At 40.0% G+C, this 18,976-nt stretch overlaps 2 protein-coding genes across 10 annotated transcripts in view; one reads left to right on the top strand and one right to left on the bottom strand.

The window, feature by feature from the left end:
- YKT6 (YKT6 vesicular SNARE protein) overlaps positions 1-7,123 on the top strand; it is a 70,836-nt gene extending 63,713 nt beyond the window's left edge. Inside the window, exon 10 of the transcript XR_016282330.1 lies at positions 6,838-7,123. The gene's annotated coding sequence lies outside the window, so the exon portion shown is untranslated. The remainder of the gene's footprint in view (positions 1-6,837) is intronic.
- CAMK2B (calcium/calmodulin dependent protein kinase II beta) overlaps positions 1-18,976 on the bottom strand; it is a 170,010-nt gene that overhangs the window by 46,545 nt on the left and 104,489 nt on the right. For 5 of the 9 annotated variants that reach the window (XM_089538405.1, XM_089538406.1, XM_089538410.1 and 2 more), the window contains exons 7-12: positions 16,484-16,586; positions 16,294-16,377; positions 14,815-14,909; positions 12,283-12,405; positions 11,670-11,753; positions 7,872-7,914 (exon numbers count right to left, since the gene is read on the bottom strand). In XM_089538405.1, coding sequence (XP_089394531.1) covers positions 7,872-7,914; positions 11,670-11,753; positions 12,283-12,405; positions 14,815-14,909; positions 16,294-16,377; positions 16,484-16,586 — 532 coding nt within the window. Of the gene's footprint in view, positions 1-5,320; positions 5,396-7,871; positions 7,915-11,669; positions 11,754-12,282; positions 12,406-14,814; positions 14,910-16,293; positions 16,378-16,483; positions 16,587-18,976 lie in introns of all 9 variants that reach the window. The other 4 variants (XM_089538404.1, XM_089538408.1, XM_089538411.1 and 1 more) reach the window with 1 other exon arrangement.

The raw sequence follows: 18,976 nt of genomic DNA, 5'->3' as shown, positions 1-18,976 counted from the left end.
CATCTTGCTTCCTTTCATCATGCTCCGATCGCGTCCCAAGGGGCTGTGTGATAAACTCCATAATTGTGCAATTGCACTGAAGATTTTCAGATGACATTGCATTCATCCAGGATTTATCCCATGAAGATCCAGGAATGCTCCAGCAACAAACCATTCATGGGGAAGTCCTGGGAATGGTTTAGTTGCAGGAGCATTCCTGAATCTTCATGGGATAAGTCCTGGTTGAGAGTGATGTGTCTGAAAATCTTCAGCGCAATTGCGTGATTATGCCAGGAGTATGCCTTTTACTCCCATCTTCCCCCCCTCCCCATCTGATAATCTCCTTTGTTTCTTCTCCGGGAGTTGGGGGAGGCAACTAACACAGGATCCATCCATCCACCAGCTCTAACCCACAATGACTATAGGATGGCTGCCTGCCTGGGGACCTCTTACCCTTTCCCTCCACCACTCCCTTCTCCTTCTGTGTCATGTCTTTTTAGATTGTAAGCCCAAGGGCAGGGAACTGTCTAACTAAAAAGATTGTATGTACAGCGCTGTGTAAATTTACAGCGCTTCATAAATAAAGGTTAATAATAATAATAAATAATAATAAATTGCCACACAGGGGTGACACCAATCCTAGTGACAACACTGATTGTAGTCCTGTACCTGTAGAAAGCAGCAAGTTCAGGAAGGCTGGTGTATAGGATTGCAGTCTGAGTTGGATGGTTATATGAGTGCCTTGTGTAATCAGGCCCGATATTAAATCAAAATATACCAAAAGGCTGAATACAGCACTATAAATATACCAAAGAGCTGAATACAGCACTATAAAGAAAATGTACGTAATGTTAAAGCAGTGCTATTTCCAGGTAATAACAGGCCAAATTCTACTGATATGGCTCGGGGATTGTGTGAAAGTTTTATATAGCTGCCATCTATCACTTTTGCTGAATTTCCAATCATCCAAATCTATTTTCAGCCTTCCCTTTATCTGGAACCTATTTTTATTTCTTATTTTACACCCCTTTATTTCCACACTGACTCCTTTGCAACGTATAGCCAAGTTAGACAGATTTAAAACTCTTTAAAACTTCTCCTTGCCAAACCGTCATTTTTTTCCTGCTTTTTTGTAAGTTTCAGTGGGCAAAATGTATTTTGCCCAGATTCCTGAGGAAACTTTCAAAAGCAGAGTCATTACAATAATTGCAAAACATTTGGTGGTGGTAACTGTGAACTCTGAGGAGCTGGTTTTTTGAACCAAAATGATACGCAGTGTGTTGCTGTACATTTCTTACTGGGTTCATTTCATTTCATTTTGCTATGCTGCAACCCTAAATAGTATTTCCAGAAAATATTGGCTGGATTAGCTCAGATTAGCCCACACCACTGCTGCCATGCAGACCACTCTTCCCACATGCAGTGCCAATGTGAGCACAGACATAAGCAGAAGCCCTTACCCATCTTCAGAGGAACAAGTTATACCGGACGAGGTCCTGGAGCATGCGCCTAGATTGCACAGAAGTCATGCACCATTTACCACATTCAACCTGCAGGCCAAGCTGGGGTTCAGACAGGGCAATGGCTAAGACAAGCATCCACTGGAAAACTGGCATGAAAAAGGCATCAAGGAGACCCTTGTCTGCATGCCCAAAAACAGTCTATGTGAACTGGATACAAAAGGGGCCAGTTTTCACAACTAAAGCTTTGTTTTGTGGCTAGTCCACCCCGACTCCTTATTTTCTCTATACTCTAAGCTGCTTCATTTTTTCAGATATATTTTCCACACTACCTGTGAGCAATAAGCACATATATAGCATGTTAATTTTACAGTCCTTATTTCATTCATGCTTATAGTAACACTTCTAACTTGCCATTTTTACTATTTTACACATGGATGACTGAGGCTAACTTATAAAAATTGTCCAAATGGGTCTATGACTGAGCTGCTGGCTGGCCCCTAACCAAAAGAGATTAAATAAAATCTAAGATATAATGACATAACTGAAGATAAGAACAAGCCTGATATTCATTACACATATCTAAATCAATGGGAATATCTCCCACAGAGTCAAGTGCAGTCACAACTGTAGAAATAAACATGAAAAAATCACAACTGATTTCCTTTCTGGGACAGATATTGAGCCACATCTGCCAAGCCTAACTGATCTTATTCCTGAATTAAAACAGTTCTTTTTAGATCACAATATCAGGATGGCACAAATGTACATGACAGAGAAAATTATTAGTCTGCAACACCCTCACACTAAAGAAATAAGAAATCAGTAAGTCTGGTCTCAGTGAAGTCCTATCTGAACTCAATGATATAAAAGTATTCAAAGGAATAGCCATGTTAGTCTGGAAAACCAATATGCAAAGAAATCTTGTAGCACTTTGAGATTAACTGAAAGAGAGAAGTTGGTAGCATGAGCTTTCATAGACTTCAACCTGCATCTGAGGCAGTAAGCTGAAGTCTATGAAAGCTCATGCTACCAACTTCTTTCTTTTACTTAGTCTCAGAGGTGCTCCAGTATAAAATTATGGCTTTCTCCACCATACCTAGGGAAGGATAGAGTTGCCAGGTTGAATATGGAACAGGGCTTGTGTAACTTTAATCCTGAACAGATCATGGAGGTACTGCAAAGCTCCATCAAGCTGAACAGAGGTAGCCATCCTTTGCTTTCCAAACCCCAACTTGCAGCCACAGCTGTCCTCTCCCAACGTAACTATTGCCTCATTTATGGAGAGCAGCAGGAAGGGGCAATCCATTCTGTTCTTGTTGCTAGTATCTCTCTATATTCTCCCCATATCAGACAATAACTGTGATGGGACAGCTGCGACTGAAATTTGCAGTTTGGAACATAAGAGAGGATGGGTACCTTTGTCTGGTTTGACCGAGCTTTATGGTACCTTCATCTTCTCCACGATCTTCACAGGATTAAAGTGAAAGAGATACTGCTCTATAACCTGGCAACCCTAGGGGTGGGCATCTGCTAGAGGTTATAGGACCTTGTAGCATCTTTTTAAAACTTGCCTCCAAATGCCTTTTAGGGGGCATGGGGGTCTTATTGTAACATGTTTGCCCCTCTTGAGCCATTTTAGGTCCAAGTGACAGGTGTTTTTAAACAAAAGGAAGTGATTGGAAATCACTTTCTATTCATGTCTTATTTTTTTAAAAGGCTTGTCCTGGATCTAAAGTAGCCCAGAGGAAGCCAGAAATATGTCAAAAATGCTCTCACACCCCATAAAGGGTGTTTGGGGTCATGTGAGGGCAAAAGGATTGGAAGAAAACCACGATTTTCTTTACCTCTTGGAGACCACATGTAACCTATAGGCCAAACTTTGTGCATCCTTGATCTACCATAACTGACGCATAAATAGAAGCCCCCAAAAAGCTAAACCATGAAACAGATACTAAGGGCCTATAGAGACAGGGAGAAAGGGGTGGACCGAGGCCGCCTTTTCTCCCCGGGATTGTGGCCGCGCCAACTAAACAGCGTGGCAATGATGCGCTGACAAAAAGGAGCTGTGAAACACAGCTCTTTTCTCTGCCGCTGCCAAGGTGCCCTAAGCACTCTGGAGTGGCACTGTGATGTCCCTCATGCGCCACACTATTTGGACACGGTTCACGAGCCACATCATTGTCATGCATGCCATGTAAATGACAGCATGCCAAGATGATGCCCACAGAGCACGGTAGGGCTTGGGAGCGTGTGGACGCTCTGCTCTCCCGAGCCCTACTTTCAGCCCCAAGCTGGCACAAAGTGCTGGTCTGTACCGGGTCTAAACTTACAATAATGCACAGAGTGCATGCCTTTGTGGACAAGAGCATATCACTTTTAGAAGAACATCACACCTACAGGTAATATTTAGGTGAGCTTTAGTTCTGTGTGGGAAAGAACCTAACTTCCTCCAACTGCTATAGCAAGTAGTGGCAAAGCAAATGATGACAAAAACAAATTTTTGAAGAATACATTACTGCATTGTGAATCTATGCATTCCCAATCAGTGTGAATAGCCAGGAAGCAAAGTACACAACATTCTGTAATTCCTGTGAAAGGATCAAAGGCAATTTGCCTGTGCTTGTTAAAGAAGCAGCACCCAAAATGTTGCCATGACAAATGGAACTAAATGCCAGCAACTGTGCTTCACTGCTGTCAATTAAACGACTCCAGTATAGTTATTTTGACGACTGGAAAAGAAGATAACTATACTGTGAGTATTTAAAGATGCAAAACCATTTGTCAAATTGTCAATTTGTATAGTTTATGAATAAAACATCTGATCAGGGGTTGGAATCTCCATCCCAGTCAGGACATCACCTTTTTCTCCCCTACCCCTACATAGCTTAGCTCTGGACATTCATCTCGTCCACAAACACTGAGTCATCCCCACTCCTCAAAGGCAACCAATGTCTCGGAAATGAAGGGTCACCTCAGACAACCTAGCTTCCCTACAAAGCCTTCCAGGACAAACTGCTAGCTAAAAATCCATAGTCAGTTCTTTCTGGAATGGCTTTCGGACGGTTCAGAAAAGCTCCCCAAGTGATTTCATTCAGCAGGTGGCATGGCCAGACAAAAGCTGCCAGATGGAGCTTCTTAATGTTTACTTAGGAATTGGCACTATCTGGATTCAAAATACTGTAGAACCACATTCGCCAAGGCAGTTGCTTTTCCTATCAAGATGTTAAAAACCCTTAGAGCTTTTGTCTTGTTTCGTCTCATTTACTGATAGGCAAAATCAGACCTTGAAAAGTTACCTTTTTGGACTACAACCACCAGAATGCCTCCAGTGATGCTGTCTGGGAAAATTCTGGGCATTGTAGTCTAAAAATAAGTTTCCAAAGTTCTGTGTGAAGTGCTTCTCATATAAGGAACTGACTTTTCTTAAAAGCCTCTAACCTGCTTTTCACTAATAGTCACTTATGACACTTTATTGTATATATGGAGGCATATTTGGAAATATTCCACAATAATGCCCAAATACAAAACTCCTCCAAGAAAGCTGTACCACTACTAACACTAATCGCCCCAAAATAAATCCACTATCCACATCCACTAATGCTTTTCTTTCTTAACACTCAGAACATGTGAGTCTTACTGATGACCTTGCCATTACACTGTTTCCAAACATTAACCTGATGGAATGAGCAGGAATTGGCACCACTGGCAGACAAGACACTTCAGAGGTGGCACTGACAGTATTTGCTGTTATAAAAGGGGTCACCCTAGACTTTCAAACTCTCAAGATGAGATGAAGTGCGTATGGTGAATGGGACATCATGCACTCATTTCAAAGTGGCAAAGGGGAAGTGAGGAGGGTCTCTTTTGGACACATCTACCTTGCTCCACCAAACCCATGGTGGCACCGGAGGCTGCTGCAGACATTGTGGCAGGAGCGGTGGTCTGTCTGCCCACTGTGAGCACCAGGTTGGGAAACAAAGAAATAAAGGATAGCAAATAGGAAAAGGATGGGGAACAGTTAGAGAAAAGCAGAGAAAAAGAGAAAGACAGAGGGAAAGTGAAAAGGGGGAAATAAAGGAGACAAAGGAAGCAGAAAAAGATTAGAATTAAAGTTGAGATGTAGACGTGACTACTGGTAGCAAATGTGCATTCACTTTTACACAATCCATGGATCTTTTCCATCCAGTCAAAAGCTATTCCTAAATATCTTTTTCCTCTGATTTGGAAAACTCACCCACGCAATGTAAGGCTAGGAACAATGTAACCTGGTCACAGGATCAAGAGCAGACCCAAGAGGATATTTCTTGATGGTGAATCTTATATGTCAAGGAAAGGCATGGAAGGGTAGTCATGCCATGAGAATTAACCCTATGCTGTGAAATGTACAAGGAATGGTAGGATGTGTAGAACATTAAAGAATAATTCTTACTGCTGGATCTGAGATTGATAAGAGTTGGAAAACATCATGCGGTGGAAGAAGTATGTGATCCATGCACCACTTCTGAAGTTGGTTTCAAAGCTTCCTTAGAGGTTAAGCATCATGATCACATGGTATTTTAATGTTTAATGATTCTTCTGCTTTTTTAAAATATGATTCTGTTAAGCCCTTGACTGAGATATCAGCAAATGTCAAGTTTGGAGGCCTCTGAACTAGGGATATTGTTCACTCTGTGATTACAGAAAAGTTTATAGAATTAGGCAGTTGTTATAGAATTACTCAGGGAGGTTGCAGATGACAGTGCATAGTACTTGTCACCTATTTTCCAGCTGTAAAGATCGGGCAGGCATTCTGTCCAAGTTAAAATTGCAGGAGATTCAGTGAATTTCCATGGGCACCAATAGGCCTGGAACAGAAGAAAGTCTGGTTTTTATTTTATTTGCCAAAAATTACTCCTTCTTCCAACAATCTTTGGCCATCTTCCTCTCTTTAACATTTTCAAGATGACACTGCTTCCAGTTTCCCTTCCCAATTTGATTGCTTCCCAATCAAAACCAATTTCTGTCTAGAAATTCTTAACTGCCGCCAAAAGTAGTCCAAATTCTGTATTTTGAGTTCAGCTTTGTTGTTTTTGACATAATATTGTTTTATGCAGTTTTAGGAAAGTTATTTTCCCTGCTTAAAGAATTTAGTTCTTGTCATTACAGAATATGGATTGAGTCATTGCTGTAAATTCCTGGTGCCTTGATTAGGCCCATGAACAATGATGGGAAAATAAAGCCCTGTAAGACAGTGAGGAGGGAAAAACAGTGTGAGTGGGTGGATTCTTGCTTGAGGAATCTACTCAGCCATCTTACATTCTCTGATCTATTAAATTCTAAACACTTCTGTCACTTTTCTAGCCAGAGGTGATAGCTCATCTCCCAATAACAAGAGTACTTTTTTTTCCATTTACAGAAAAAATGCATCCATGATGATGGTCATGAACCAAAACAGGAAATACCATGGACAGGGGAGAAGACATTTTGCATGTACTTTTGCACTGCAAGGTAAAATCAACCAGACGACATAATACACCATGTGCGTTCACGAGGTGATCAATCATAACATTATATTGCCAAGACATTTCAAAATAAGATGACCTAATAAAATTGAGAAAGTACTCTAATAGCAGGAACATCATTTCATAGGTGAATGGAGGGAACAAAAAGCAACTGATGGAGTGGGACAAGGGGCAAGATTTACACTAAGCCAAAAAGCTATTGAATATGTTCAGAATTAAGTTGCAACCAAGTGTTGTGTAGCTAGAGAAATAAGTGTGCTTCAGGAATAAAAACTACTGTAGATGTAAGCTGAAAGATGGGAGCAGGAATTGGCCTCCTTGTTCAATGGCAACCTGGCATCAAATGTACTAGGGACTGGGCTGGTAGGCAAAAGAGATGGAAACCCTTGGCCACATTTCTGAAGATCAGGCTTTGAATCAAATTGTTTTGCCTACATTTCCCTTCTGTAAGGGAAGGAAAACAAGAGGCAAGAAGGAGAGTGTGTGTACAGAGGCAGGGGAGGCCAGCAGGATGTTAGCCAGAGTTTTTGAAGAAAGCCTGCAGAAGGGCATTCCAGGGCATACTCGGTTTCTCTCTTATTGGTTTGATGTCCAGAGAAGGGCTTGATATCCTGTCAGCAAAAATAAATTAGTTTGTGTTCTGCTCCTGGTCCCAATATATAACTTTCCACATCACAATCCTGTCATGGCAGAGAGCAGCAGGGTAAGAAGAGAAAGAGGATGGATGTCACACTCCAAGCCTAAGGTTAATTAATAAAATCTGCATTAGAGGAGCCGCTTTGACAGTTGTCGTGTTTGTGAAGCCCTTGCTTAAACGCAGCCTCAGTTCGAACATGTTTTTGTGTTTTCTTTAATTAAAAAGGGAATGGAAACTACTGAGGTGTGAATATTTTTCTTTTCTCTTCATTAAGCAAAGCAAAGCTCTCACCTGAAAAGTTTCTTGTTGCCAACATAGTGGTAAGAATTGCACCCTAAAAGAGAAAATAAAGACAGTTTTTAAAATATATATATATTTTCGCACAGGGGAGTTTTACAAATTTTGACACACAACAGAAGCTTATTGAGGAAGAGAGGGAGAGAAAATAGTGTAATCATTTTCTATGGTCCTATATTCAGGTTTCTAAAATTGCCTGTGACAGACCTGGGACAGAGGCGTTGCTCAGTCTACTAGAAGGTTCAGCTAAGAAAAATCTTGCCTCAGTGCAAAAGGCTATACTGGAGGATTTTCAGAGGTTGAAGGATGACTGTGATCCTGGTGTGTTAGGATGCCTCCCTTTTGCATTTTAAACATTTCCCGTTACCTGAGAATGAAATGTTGAAGGGAAACAGTCATGTGGCGTTTAGCTCAGACAGCACAATGTGCCCACAATTTATGCAGAAATATGCTGTCAGAATATAGTTGTGACTTCAGTTTAGTGGGTAAGATGGTTTAGTGAACATATTTAACAGAAGAATGTATGAAGAGACAAGTTGCATCAGACAAAAGCCCCATCTGCTCCAGCATTCGCTTTACAAACTAGCCAACGGGTGTCCTATGTGGAGCACAACAGCAGGACCTGACTGCCTTTCTGCTTGTGCTTCCTAGCAAATGATATACAGAGGCATGTTTCTCCTGGTACTGCAGAGTATATAAATTCATTATAACAAGTAGGGATTCCTAGCCTTAGATTCTGTGAAATTGCCAGATCCTGTTGTCCAAGCTGGCAGCAATCCCTTTGGTGAATTCCTCAGCATAAGTATACATTGTGAGAGCAAATGCTTATTTTAAGTTCTTGAATTTCCCACCATTCAGCTTCACTGGTTGACCAGGGCTATTAGAATTATGACAGAAGGAGGAGGGGAAAAAACCACTATCCCCTTTTTCCACATCATACATTATTTTATACCTTTCTATCAAATCTCCCTTTATTATTTTCTCCTCCCCCCCCCCCCAGATAAGCAGCTCCAATGTTGTAACTTTTCCTTGCCTTACATGGGGGTTGTTCCAGCTCTTTGATCAGTTTGGTTGTGTCTTTTGTCTGCCTTTTCCAGCTCAACAGTATTTCTTTTCATGTAAAACAAAAAGTCTTATTTTCCACAGCTGTATCCTATCTAACCTCCAGAGAACCCCAGGAATTATCTCATTTTTTACAACACTGGGAAGAATTTAGGCTGAGATACACTTAAGGATATGCTGTGAATTTTACATGGATTCAAAGAAATTTATGTTGCATTGGAGGGCAACAGAAATGGTGAAAGGTCTGGAAACCATGCCCTACAATGAGAGACTTGAGGAGCGGGAGATGTTTAGCCTGGAGAAGAGAAGGTTCAGAGGTGACATGATAGCCATGTTTAAATATTTGAAGGGATGTCATATTGAGGATGGAGCAAGCTTGTTTTCTGCTGCTCCAGGGAATAGTACCCGGAGCAATGGGTTCAAACTACAGGAAAAGAGGCTCCACCTCACCATTAGGAAGAATTTCCTGATAGTAAGAGGTGTTCAACAGTGGAAACCACTCTCTTGGAGTGTGGTAGAGTCTCCTCCTTTTGAGGATTTTAAACAGAGGCTGAATGAGGCTGCTTGGATTGAGCATTCCTGCATGGCAGGGAGTTGAACTGGACAGCCCTTGTGGTCTTTTCCAACTCTGTCATTTTATTATTCTATATTACTGGACTATAACTCCTAAAACTCTTGACCACTGACCATGCTGGGTGGGGCTAGTCAAAGTCCAACAAAATTGGGGGACCCAGCTTTGGGAAGCACTATCTTAACCACTACATGGCTCTGACTCAGATTAATTTAACTCCGAATCCATGTAGCTAAGGAGTCCAGCCATCTGGTGTGTGGTCTTCCTCTCTTTCTGCTGCCTTTCACCTTATTGTCTTTTCCAATGAGTCCTTCCTTCTCATGATGTGACCAAAGTATGACAGCCTCAATTTAATCATCTTGGCTACTAGGGGTATTTCAGGCTTGATCTGTTCAAGGACTCATTTGTTTGTCTTTTTTCGCTGTCCATGGTATCCTCCCCAGCACTCTTCTCCAGCACCACATCTCGAATGAGTCGATTTTCTTTTTAGCTGCTTTTTTCACAATAGACCATAATAGTTCCTCTTAATAATCAGATTCCAACCAGAATAGTCAAAGTTCCATGAGATGATAAGACATCCATGCTTTCTTCCTAGGCATTACAGTATCTTTATTGAGGGTAGTTATCACACAATTGAGAGCCAGCATGCTGTTGTGGTTTGAGCTTTGGACTACTACTCTGGAGACCAGGGTCCAAATCCTTGCTCAGCCATGGAAACTCACTGGGCAAGTCATATTATCTCAACCTCAAAGGAAGGCAAAGGCAAACCTCCTCTGAACAAATCTTGCTAAGAAAACCATAAATCAGAAACGACTTGAAGGCACGCAACAACAATCATAAAGAATCTATAATATAGTTTATTAATTAAGACTTGAGTAGGTACCAATAGGTACTTTTGGTTGTAGGTCAATGGCCCTTAATAGGGAAAAAAAAAGGTTCCCCTCCTCTGTCTTAAACAGAAATGTCAAACAAGAATTTTGCAATGTATCAAGTGGGCATTATCACGCTTATCATGAATTATTGTGATTACTGGACTATCATGGCAATGGCAAGAAGGTAAACAGCGAAGTTCTTTTAAAAAATTATTTGCTTATTTCTTTACAAAGTTATTTCAATGCTGTTTTATTCATAATAAAGGCTACAGATAGGCTCACATTAAAACACTAAATACATAAAAATACAGCTTAGAAATTAAAAATAAAGATTACCAAGGACATGTTAGACCAGGCCTGAATTTTAGCAATAGATGCTGAAAGCCATCATAGAACTTTAGGAACAGAGGAATAAGAAGAATTAAGGGCATGGACTGTGTAACTATTTTAATTGGACAGGATGGATAGACATCAAGGAAAAATCACAGGACACAGAGCAACACAGATACATAGCTGGACAAACTGGGCATGTCAATAGTGGAAATGAAGACTGGGGAACCTTAAGAGGCAGAGATGGAATTGAATACAAAATGTTTCAGAAACTGAAGGAGTGGAAGGAGATAAAAATGGCAATGAACAGTACAGAAGGTAGTGGTCAAGGGAAGGTGGGATGGGGGCATTTTATCATCTGAAGAATCACAAAGTGTCCATGGAAATCTGAAAGCATCTTCAATGGAACATAAGAGACAAAATTCAGACTGAAGAGAACTGAAGAACCGCGAGTGAAGGCTGTGGTGGCAGATAACATGAGTCCAAAAAGTTTAAAAGTGTAAAAAGAGGGGAAATAAGATGATATAGCAATGGGGTTGAAGGAAAGTGTAGGTCTAGAAGGAAATGGGTGAGTTCAGAATAGCAGACAGGGAAGAAGTAAATCAGGGAAGAAAAGAGAACAGGGAAATTGTGATTGACATTCATACTAGATTGTGGCAATCTTTATTCTGAAGATGATAAGATAATTGACAGAGGAAAAAAGAGCTAAATTAAAACATAAAGTGTGATTCAATGATAGAGGAGAGATAATAATGATTATGAGAAGACTCAGTCAGGGAACAGAAGTGGACTTGCTTGACATGAAAAAGAGCAAAATGACAGAGACACAGAACCACAAGCACAAAATCATTTAAGTTATAGGACAAGTCTTAGAAAATAAATTCATCACTGGAAACTGCTATATATTTAGACGCTCAGGTTTCCCCCCCACAGTCGCTTGTACATATCTACTGTTACCTTGAGCTTTCTTCTGGCATTGAACTTTTTCAGACACTCGACAGTCTCCTGTCTGTGCATCATGGAGGCCACTGTTGAACGTTGCTAAAAAGAAGAGGGAAAAGGAAAGTGGGTATAATTTGGGCAATGTTAGAAGCTTAAATTCTAACTTGGTACAAAAATCAATACAAGGTGGTAAGAGAAATGCAGCAAAAATGACGTATGTGTCGGGGAGCGTGGATAATCTGAAGACTTACATTGGACATTATTTCCCATAAATCCCTCATGAGTAACCAGGGAATCTCTTATAATGTTTAATTCTACATAGAACTAATATCAGCCTATGCCAATGACCAAGTCAATGAACTGGCCAGGCTAGGTAACGAAAAATGTAGTTACCTATAGATTCCCCAGCCCTGCTATAATGCAGGCCATCTGTTGATAGCATCACACTTTACATGTTGTTATAGCGATTATTGTTCTTTTGCAAATACTTGTTATACATAGCCTTAAAGCACAGTAACATTTGGGATCTCCATGGGAAATAGAATAAGGACATCTGGAAAACTCTTCAACTATTTTTATTATGTAGGAGCAATTTAACAGCAGACGTTGAAGCACAAATGACACTTACACAGACCCATGGATGTTTTAGAGCTTCATGAGCTGTGATTCTCTTTGCTGGGTTGATGGTTAGCATTTGATTTATGAGGTTTTTTGCTTCAGGGGTGACTGTATCCCACTCAGGCGAAGGGAACTGAGGAAAAGAAGATGTTACAGGAAGGTTATGTTTGTGGACACATCAGGATCATTTCCATTGAATAGGTCAATATTTCCATTTAAGCCCTAGGCAACCAAATGCACCAGAGTGCACCCAGACTCTAAATTCATACCAGCCAACTTCCTAATAAAATTTCCACTTCATTTTCTCATACTCACACACATATAGTATATATATATATATATATATATATATATATATATATATATATATAATTTTACAACTGTAGCAATACCCTATCTACTTGCAAATGACAACACTTTTAACCATTTTATTATATGTTTATCATTATTTTAATTTTTGCTTACCACCTTCTCGGGAATATAAGGAAAAATGCAGATTTTTAAAAACTGCCAATTTTTGTCAGTTTTGAGTCTGACATAATGATCATAATGATATAATAAAACTGGAAACTTCAGATAACTTGATGAATCAACCATGCGAGCCGGTCTACCCGTATTCACAAACTGGAAGCAGAATCCTAGGTTTGGGATTGGTGCTGCTCATGTGTGGTTTTATATTTGGTTCTTATTATGAACTGTTTTTCTTATCTTGGCTGTATCTCACACGTTCTATTTTATTATTTTATTGGGATCTTGAATTCCACATTTTCTTTTTGTTCAGCATCTGGGTAACTTTGATTATTAGATGGTCTAAGAATGTTATTTTAAAAACCAATATGCTCCAAGGTTGGCCCATGACATTTTGCTTCTGAAGGCAAAGGACAAGATGATACTTCTCATTGTTCCATATACAACTGGCCTGGCAGCTGAATCTTGCCTCAAGAATGGCAGTTCTTGTGTTGATAGTAGCTGGCAATTGGACATGGAATGCTTTAGCTTCTTGCACTGCACCTAAGAGCAAAGGGGTAGTTTTGGGGTCAAGACAGGCTTGCTGCTTGCAGTTCTTTCCTCCAAATGAGGGAAATGTCTGGGGATGGATGGCTGATGAGGTGTCATTGCTTCCTTTCATCTGGTATCTATTGCCTAAGGCCTTATTTCGCCTTAAGGTGTGGCTGTAGTAAACAAGGAGAGATTTGTTGAAGGGATGCAGAAGCGTAGGAGTGAATTTTGTTTCTAGGATTGGGAGGGCTGTGTCTCTAGAACTGGGTGGGTTGTTTATTCCATTGCAATGAGGGACTAAATTCTCCTGAAGAATGATAATCTTCCAGATTGAAATGCAGTGCAGAAACATGCAGACCTGTCCAACTACATCAGTAAGTTCTACCCGGAAAGGTAATATGTTCATCCCCAGGATGAACTCAAAAAAATTAGGTCTAATGCAGCCTTCTAGCCACCCATAGTTGCACACTCCTGTAATAGAAAATACTGAGCTTCATGGCCCAGTATTTTATGTATCCTATGTGTTTCTTATACGTATGTATCTTGCCACAATATATTTGTAATGCTTAGATCTACTCACTTTTTTTTTTAATTTTTATTTATTTGAGTATTCCAGAAAAGGTTTCTACACATATACCTTAGATCTACTCACTTTTTAACCTCTTCTCCATCCCCTTGTTTTGATTGGTGAGATAAAAAAGGAAGGAAACAATAGGGTGTTTTTTTTTTTTTCTTTTTAAAAAATAATGAAATGAAATGACTCCCAAATTGATCTGGGGCACACATTGCTGTGCCATTAAGAAGGGGCTGAAGTGTACCTTAAAAGTTAAGATAAGCAAAGAAGTCTTTGTGGATCCTCATGCCATAAGAAAACCCAAAAGATAGGTTCAAACATATAAAATTATTCCGTTCATTAAACCATTGCACCTCTGCTACTCTTTCTGAAAGTATTCTTTTAATGCAAAATTTCTTTGGAAATTGAATGATCCTCTCAAAAAGTTTACTTAGGTAATTCCAGAAATATTCCATGAAAAGCTGACTTCCTTCCTTTCTAGCTTTTATACATCGCTGTTTGCCAATTCAGATGCAACAGCAAACAGTGGATGGCCATAAAAGGAACAGAATGACATGGTGTGGGTGACGTCAACGTTCATTCATTTAATCCAGAAGTGGACAACCTGTGCTCCTCCTGATGTAACTGATCCACAAATTCTGCTCAAATGTACGTTAGGACATTTAAATCCCTACTAAGTTAAGTCTATTGTCTATGAAGCTCGGTAAATTTTGTCTGTGATATCCCTTGGTAGCATTTAGGACACACTTCCATTTATCTGCCCTGTATGTCTGCATTCTAGTGTATGGGTAAACTGAGACGGGATTTGAGGCTTCTTTCACCAAGAAGGGAGGTGTTCATATCCTCAGGCACAGTATCTAATTCCACAAAGCAGGAATTGGGCAGAAAGACCACTGACACCCAGTTAAGACTTAATCAACAACATAATGGAGACCAGAGAGGAAACAAATGTAATAAGCTGCTACTCACATCATAGGCTCCAGCCTTAATTTGTTGGTACAGTTTGTGCTGATCCTCATCCCAGAAAGGAGGATACCCAACAAGTAAGATATAAAGTATAACACCTAGGAGAACCAATGGGACAACATAAAATTTAGAATTTAGTGCCTTCAGGTCTTGGGTGACTGAAGGATACAGATGGAAATATATTGCCTTCCCCTAAATGAAAAACAGTAGACAGTCCTAGATCTTTTCATACTGACAATTATACTTTTAGAGAAGTCAAAGAGAAGAGGGAAAACTCTTAATGCAACATTAGCTGTCAACTGACTCTGTTGCTCTTTGCTCAGGATAAAGCCTATACATTGTACGCAAAAGCTCCCAGTTCAGTCGCTGGCATTTCCAGACATGGCTATATGAAACCCTGAAAGACCTGCTGGGTAAAGTCCAGAACAGCTGTTGCCAATCAGAAGAAACCAACATTGCACTAAATGGTTTAGAGCAGTCAAATTGTGAAATATTTGGCACTTCAAGGCACATATGAATAACCATAAGATAATTTTTTTTGTTATCCCCCCCCCCCCCAATTTAAAACAAGTGTTAGCATAGGACAGGGTGCAGAGCACTGTAAAACAATTGCAAAGAAGGCAAACAAGAACCTTTTCTCATTTTCTTCAACAAGTTTCTACAGTTCCAACAATCTTTTCAATAACTTGTCTAAGACATCGACACCTATTTGCTGTCTTCCCTTCTCTCCTGAATTTATAGCTGCAAAATCCTTCAGAAAGAATAGCCTGAGCTTCTGCTCATTGCTGTGAAAGGATAGTTGCTTTCCAAGTGGTTACTTGCTGTGATGAGCACAGGACACCAAGTGAGAAACTTCCATTGATACCCTTTGCTCACATGAAAAGAATTTTACCACATATCTACATGCTCAGCAAAATGCATAGACGCAGAGGCATGGTACACTTCTTTTCATCATCCAATCAAAAATCCACCAAACAGTGCTATCTTTATTGGCCAACCAAAATGAACAAAATGCACAACAAAATGTCATTTTATTACTGTACATTTTTCCCCACTGTGAAGTTATATAAATAAGTCAGAATAAAAATATAAGGAAGTATTAATACCTCTATAAATGAATTTCACCTCGACCAAAGATAGGTCCTCAGCTTTAAAATTTATATTCAGTGTTGCATGTTCTCAAGAATCACCTCAGACAGTGCAGCAGATTACTTCTACATTATGTAGCCTATTGGTGGGCAACTTGTGGTCCTCCACATGTTGTACTTCGCTTTTTATTATTCCTCATCACTGGTTATGCTGACTAGAAGTAGAATCCAACAACATATGGAGGGCTATGCTTTTCCCACTCCAATCTGTCCATCTGTAGCTGGAAGGTCCTAGTCTTCAGAAATTGTTTAAAATGGAAGTCACCATTGCAACTTCATGCTTTGACTATTACTTGAATGAAACATCGCCTAATGTCAGGCTCCGTAGTCTTACCACATGCCCAGATATCCACAGGTTTGCCATATGCCTCTTTGCGTAGAACTTCTGGAGAAAGATAACCCGGGGTGCCTGCAAATCCTGGAGGGGAAAGCAAAATAGCCAACATGTGTGTTTGCACAATTATTGGGTTTGCAAATCAAGATGGAAAATGTGGTGGTGGGAAATAATTCTGTCCAGCACTCACCAAACCAAGCTTGCTGATCTCCTTGCACTTCAATCGCCAAGCCAAAATCTGCCAACTTCACTGCTGCCCCTTTGCATTTGCTGGCCAAAAGTAGATTCTCCGGCTGTCATGGTGATCCAATTTAACATAGGATGCCATTTTAATATGAGTCATATATTGTTTTGGTTTTGTTTAAAGTAAAAAAAAAAAATGAGGAGAAAGAAACAAACAGAAGAAGAAACAGCAACAACAAACAGTTTGCAGAAGACAGTTAGAAATTTGCAAAAAGCGTGAGATAGAGAGAAAGGAAGAGAGACAAGCTATTATCTGGAGATAGCCCTGTCCCATAGCCAGGATACGTGGGAGAATATTTTATGGCTGTGCACCATTGTGGAGTCCAATGCTGGCGGAGGGCTTAAAAGGTTAACCACATGACTAGCCAATTTGCTGGTTCTGAGACTGATTTAGGTACACAATGAAAGAGCCAGTCTTATACACTGAGAATAACAGTGCTTCCTTCAAAGGAAGCATTCACAGATTTGCAGTGTCCGGGGTCTAGAATTGTACTCTATGCCTAAAATCCCCCCCCAACTCTACTCTATATAAGTGCACCATTATTTTTGCTTTTATAACTGGCACTTACCAGGAATTAGGGGGAAATATGTAATACATTCAGAAGTCTAAGTCTATTTCAAAAGGGGATACAGAAAAATGTTGAGTCCCTTTCATCATTTACAAGGATTGCCCTCAAAGGTAATCTATCTAAGGCAGAAACTAAGATGAGTAGTTTGTCTTTAATGTGTTTGGGTTAAGTAAGAGAGGTTGATCTCTTCTGTTTCTGTTGTTCCATGGAGTGCCCTGGGAATAGATTCCAACACACAAAAGCAGCATTCTAGCTTAGAAGGATCATCGGCTTTGTTTATTTCACACTATACTTGTGGTGTTTATTCTTCCTGATCTGATATGACCCAGTAACATGTGACATCTGATATACCTAATCCTAAAAACTGAAGCTGTCTCTTGTGATTTGATCCTTTATCATAAAGATGTACATTCTGAGAGCGTTTACGTTTTGGTCATGGGCAGAGCTAGTGAAAAGCTTTTGCTCATGGTTAAGGTTTGCCTACCCTGTATTTGGGATTATTATGGAATTTTCTGTCATCAAGTAAATTTGGCTATTAATCCTGATCATACTTTCCCTTGCAGCACATGGCTTTGCTCACTTGAGCTATCTGTGCCCATTTTGTTCTGAAGCCATATAATTGTTATGGCTCTGCGTTTTGCTTAGGATATACTGTGTCTGGAAACCGCAAACACAGTTTGGCCTAGATGCTCTTTTAAGTTTTACCTAGCAATTTTTATCAAAATTATAGAGAAGTGGGATATACCTAATAAACTGGCATTATTATCATTTTATGGTATTGAGGGAGCATATCTCTGGCCACTGCGTCAAAGAGCGAGAGCATATAACTTTGCTCTTCTGGCTTTCCAGTTTCCAGCTTGTAAACTGACAACAACACAACAGACAACATTCTATCCACTGAGCATGCATACGAAAGGGCTCCCCTTCATTCCATCCTTTGCTTGGACCTTGTTGCTGCATCAATTAAGGTTAAAAAGATATGGTTTAGGTCATATTTTTTCCTGCTGTGCCCCCAAATATGTGGTCTAGAGACTTCCAGATATATCTGCTAGAAATCAGCAGAGACAAAAGAAGCTGATGATTAAAATATCCCCAAGGAAACTTTGGCAATGTTACAAACAAACAGGAAGGGAGTGTGTGCCAACTCTGGCAATGGATTAGAGACAAACTGTGGCTGCCGGTATCTCAACATACATCTTTGTGAGAAGGTAATGCCCTGCACATCATGCACATTTCTTCTTAATGCCTTAAGGAAGGACACCAGAATGAAGAAACCCCAGTAGGATTAAAGCAACCAAAATTCTCCAGCTCAAACACTATCAAAATCATCACCACACAAAGATATTTTCCTGATTCGTAAAGAGCAAGTCTTGAGGAACACAGTAGGACTTACAGTACTTCTCTGTTAATACTCTCAGGATTGTGCTGCACAGCTGTAAACTTGTTTTGTACATCTATCTTCTTTATTCAGCCTGAGAAGATTAATTCTACTAGGGAGCCCTGCTGTCTTTCCCCTTCCTTTCCGATGAAGTCAAATCCCAAACAGAAGCCTCCAGTTCTAGAATTAGAATCTAGAGATGAAAGATGCATGGAGTTTAAAAGACAACAACAAAGTGTAGCCTCAGTTTTACTCCATCTTGCCTCTGAATGTGTGAAAAATGCCACTCTTATTCAAAATTAGATTCACATTGACACTAATTGTTTATAACTTCTAGCTCTTACCCACTCACAATATGTTGTCACCAAAGGTCCAGTTCAAGCCTTTCTATCATTGGGTCATGGCAGCTCCTTCAGTACTATTACTGGGTTCAGAACGGGACAAATTTCTAAGATATGTTCTTCATCCCACCCGCATTACCATTTGCAGTTTC

This window comes from Sceloporus occidentalis, unplaced genomic scaffold (genome assembly GCF_023333645.1).
Source record: "Sceloporus occidentalis isolate IW3139 unplaced genomic scaffold, rSceOcc1.0.p SCAF_9, whole genome shotgun sequence".
Taxonomy (NCBI): Eukaryota; Metazoa; Chordata; class Lepidosauria; order Squamata; family Phrynosomatidae; genus Sceloporus; species Sceloporus occidentalis.
The sequence above is the reverse complement of the archived record's forward strand: the minus strand, read 5'-3'. Positions and strand labels throughout refer to the sequence as shown.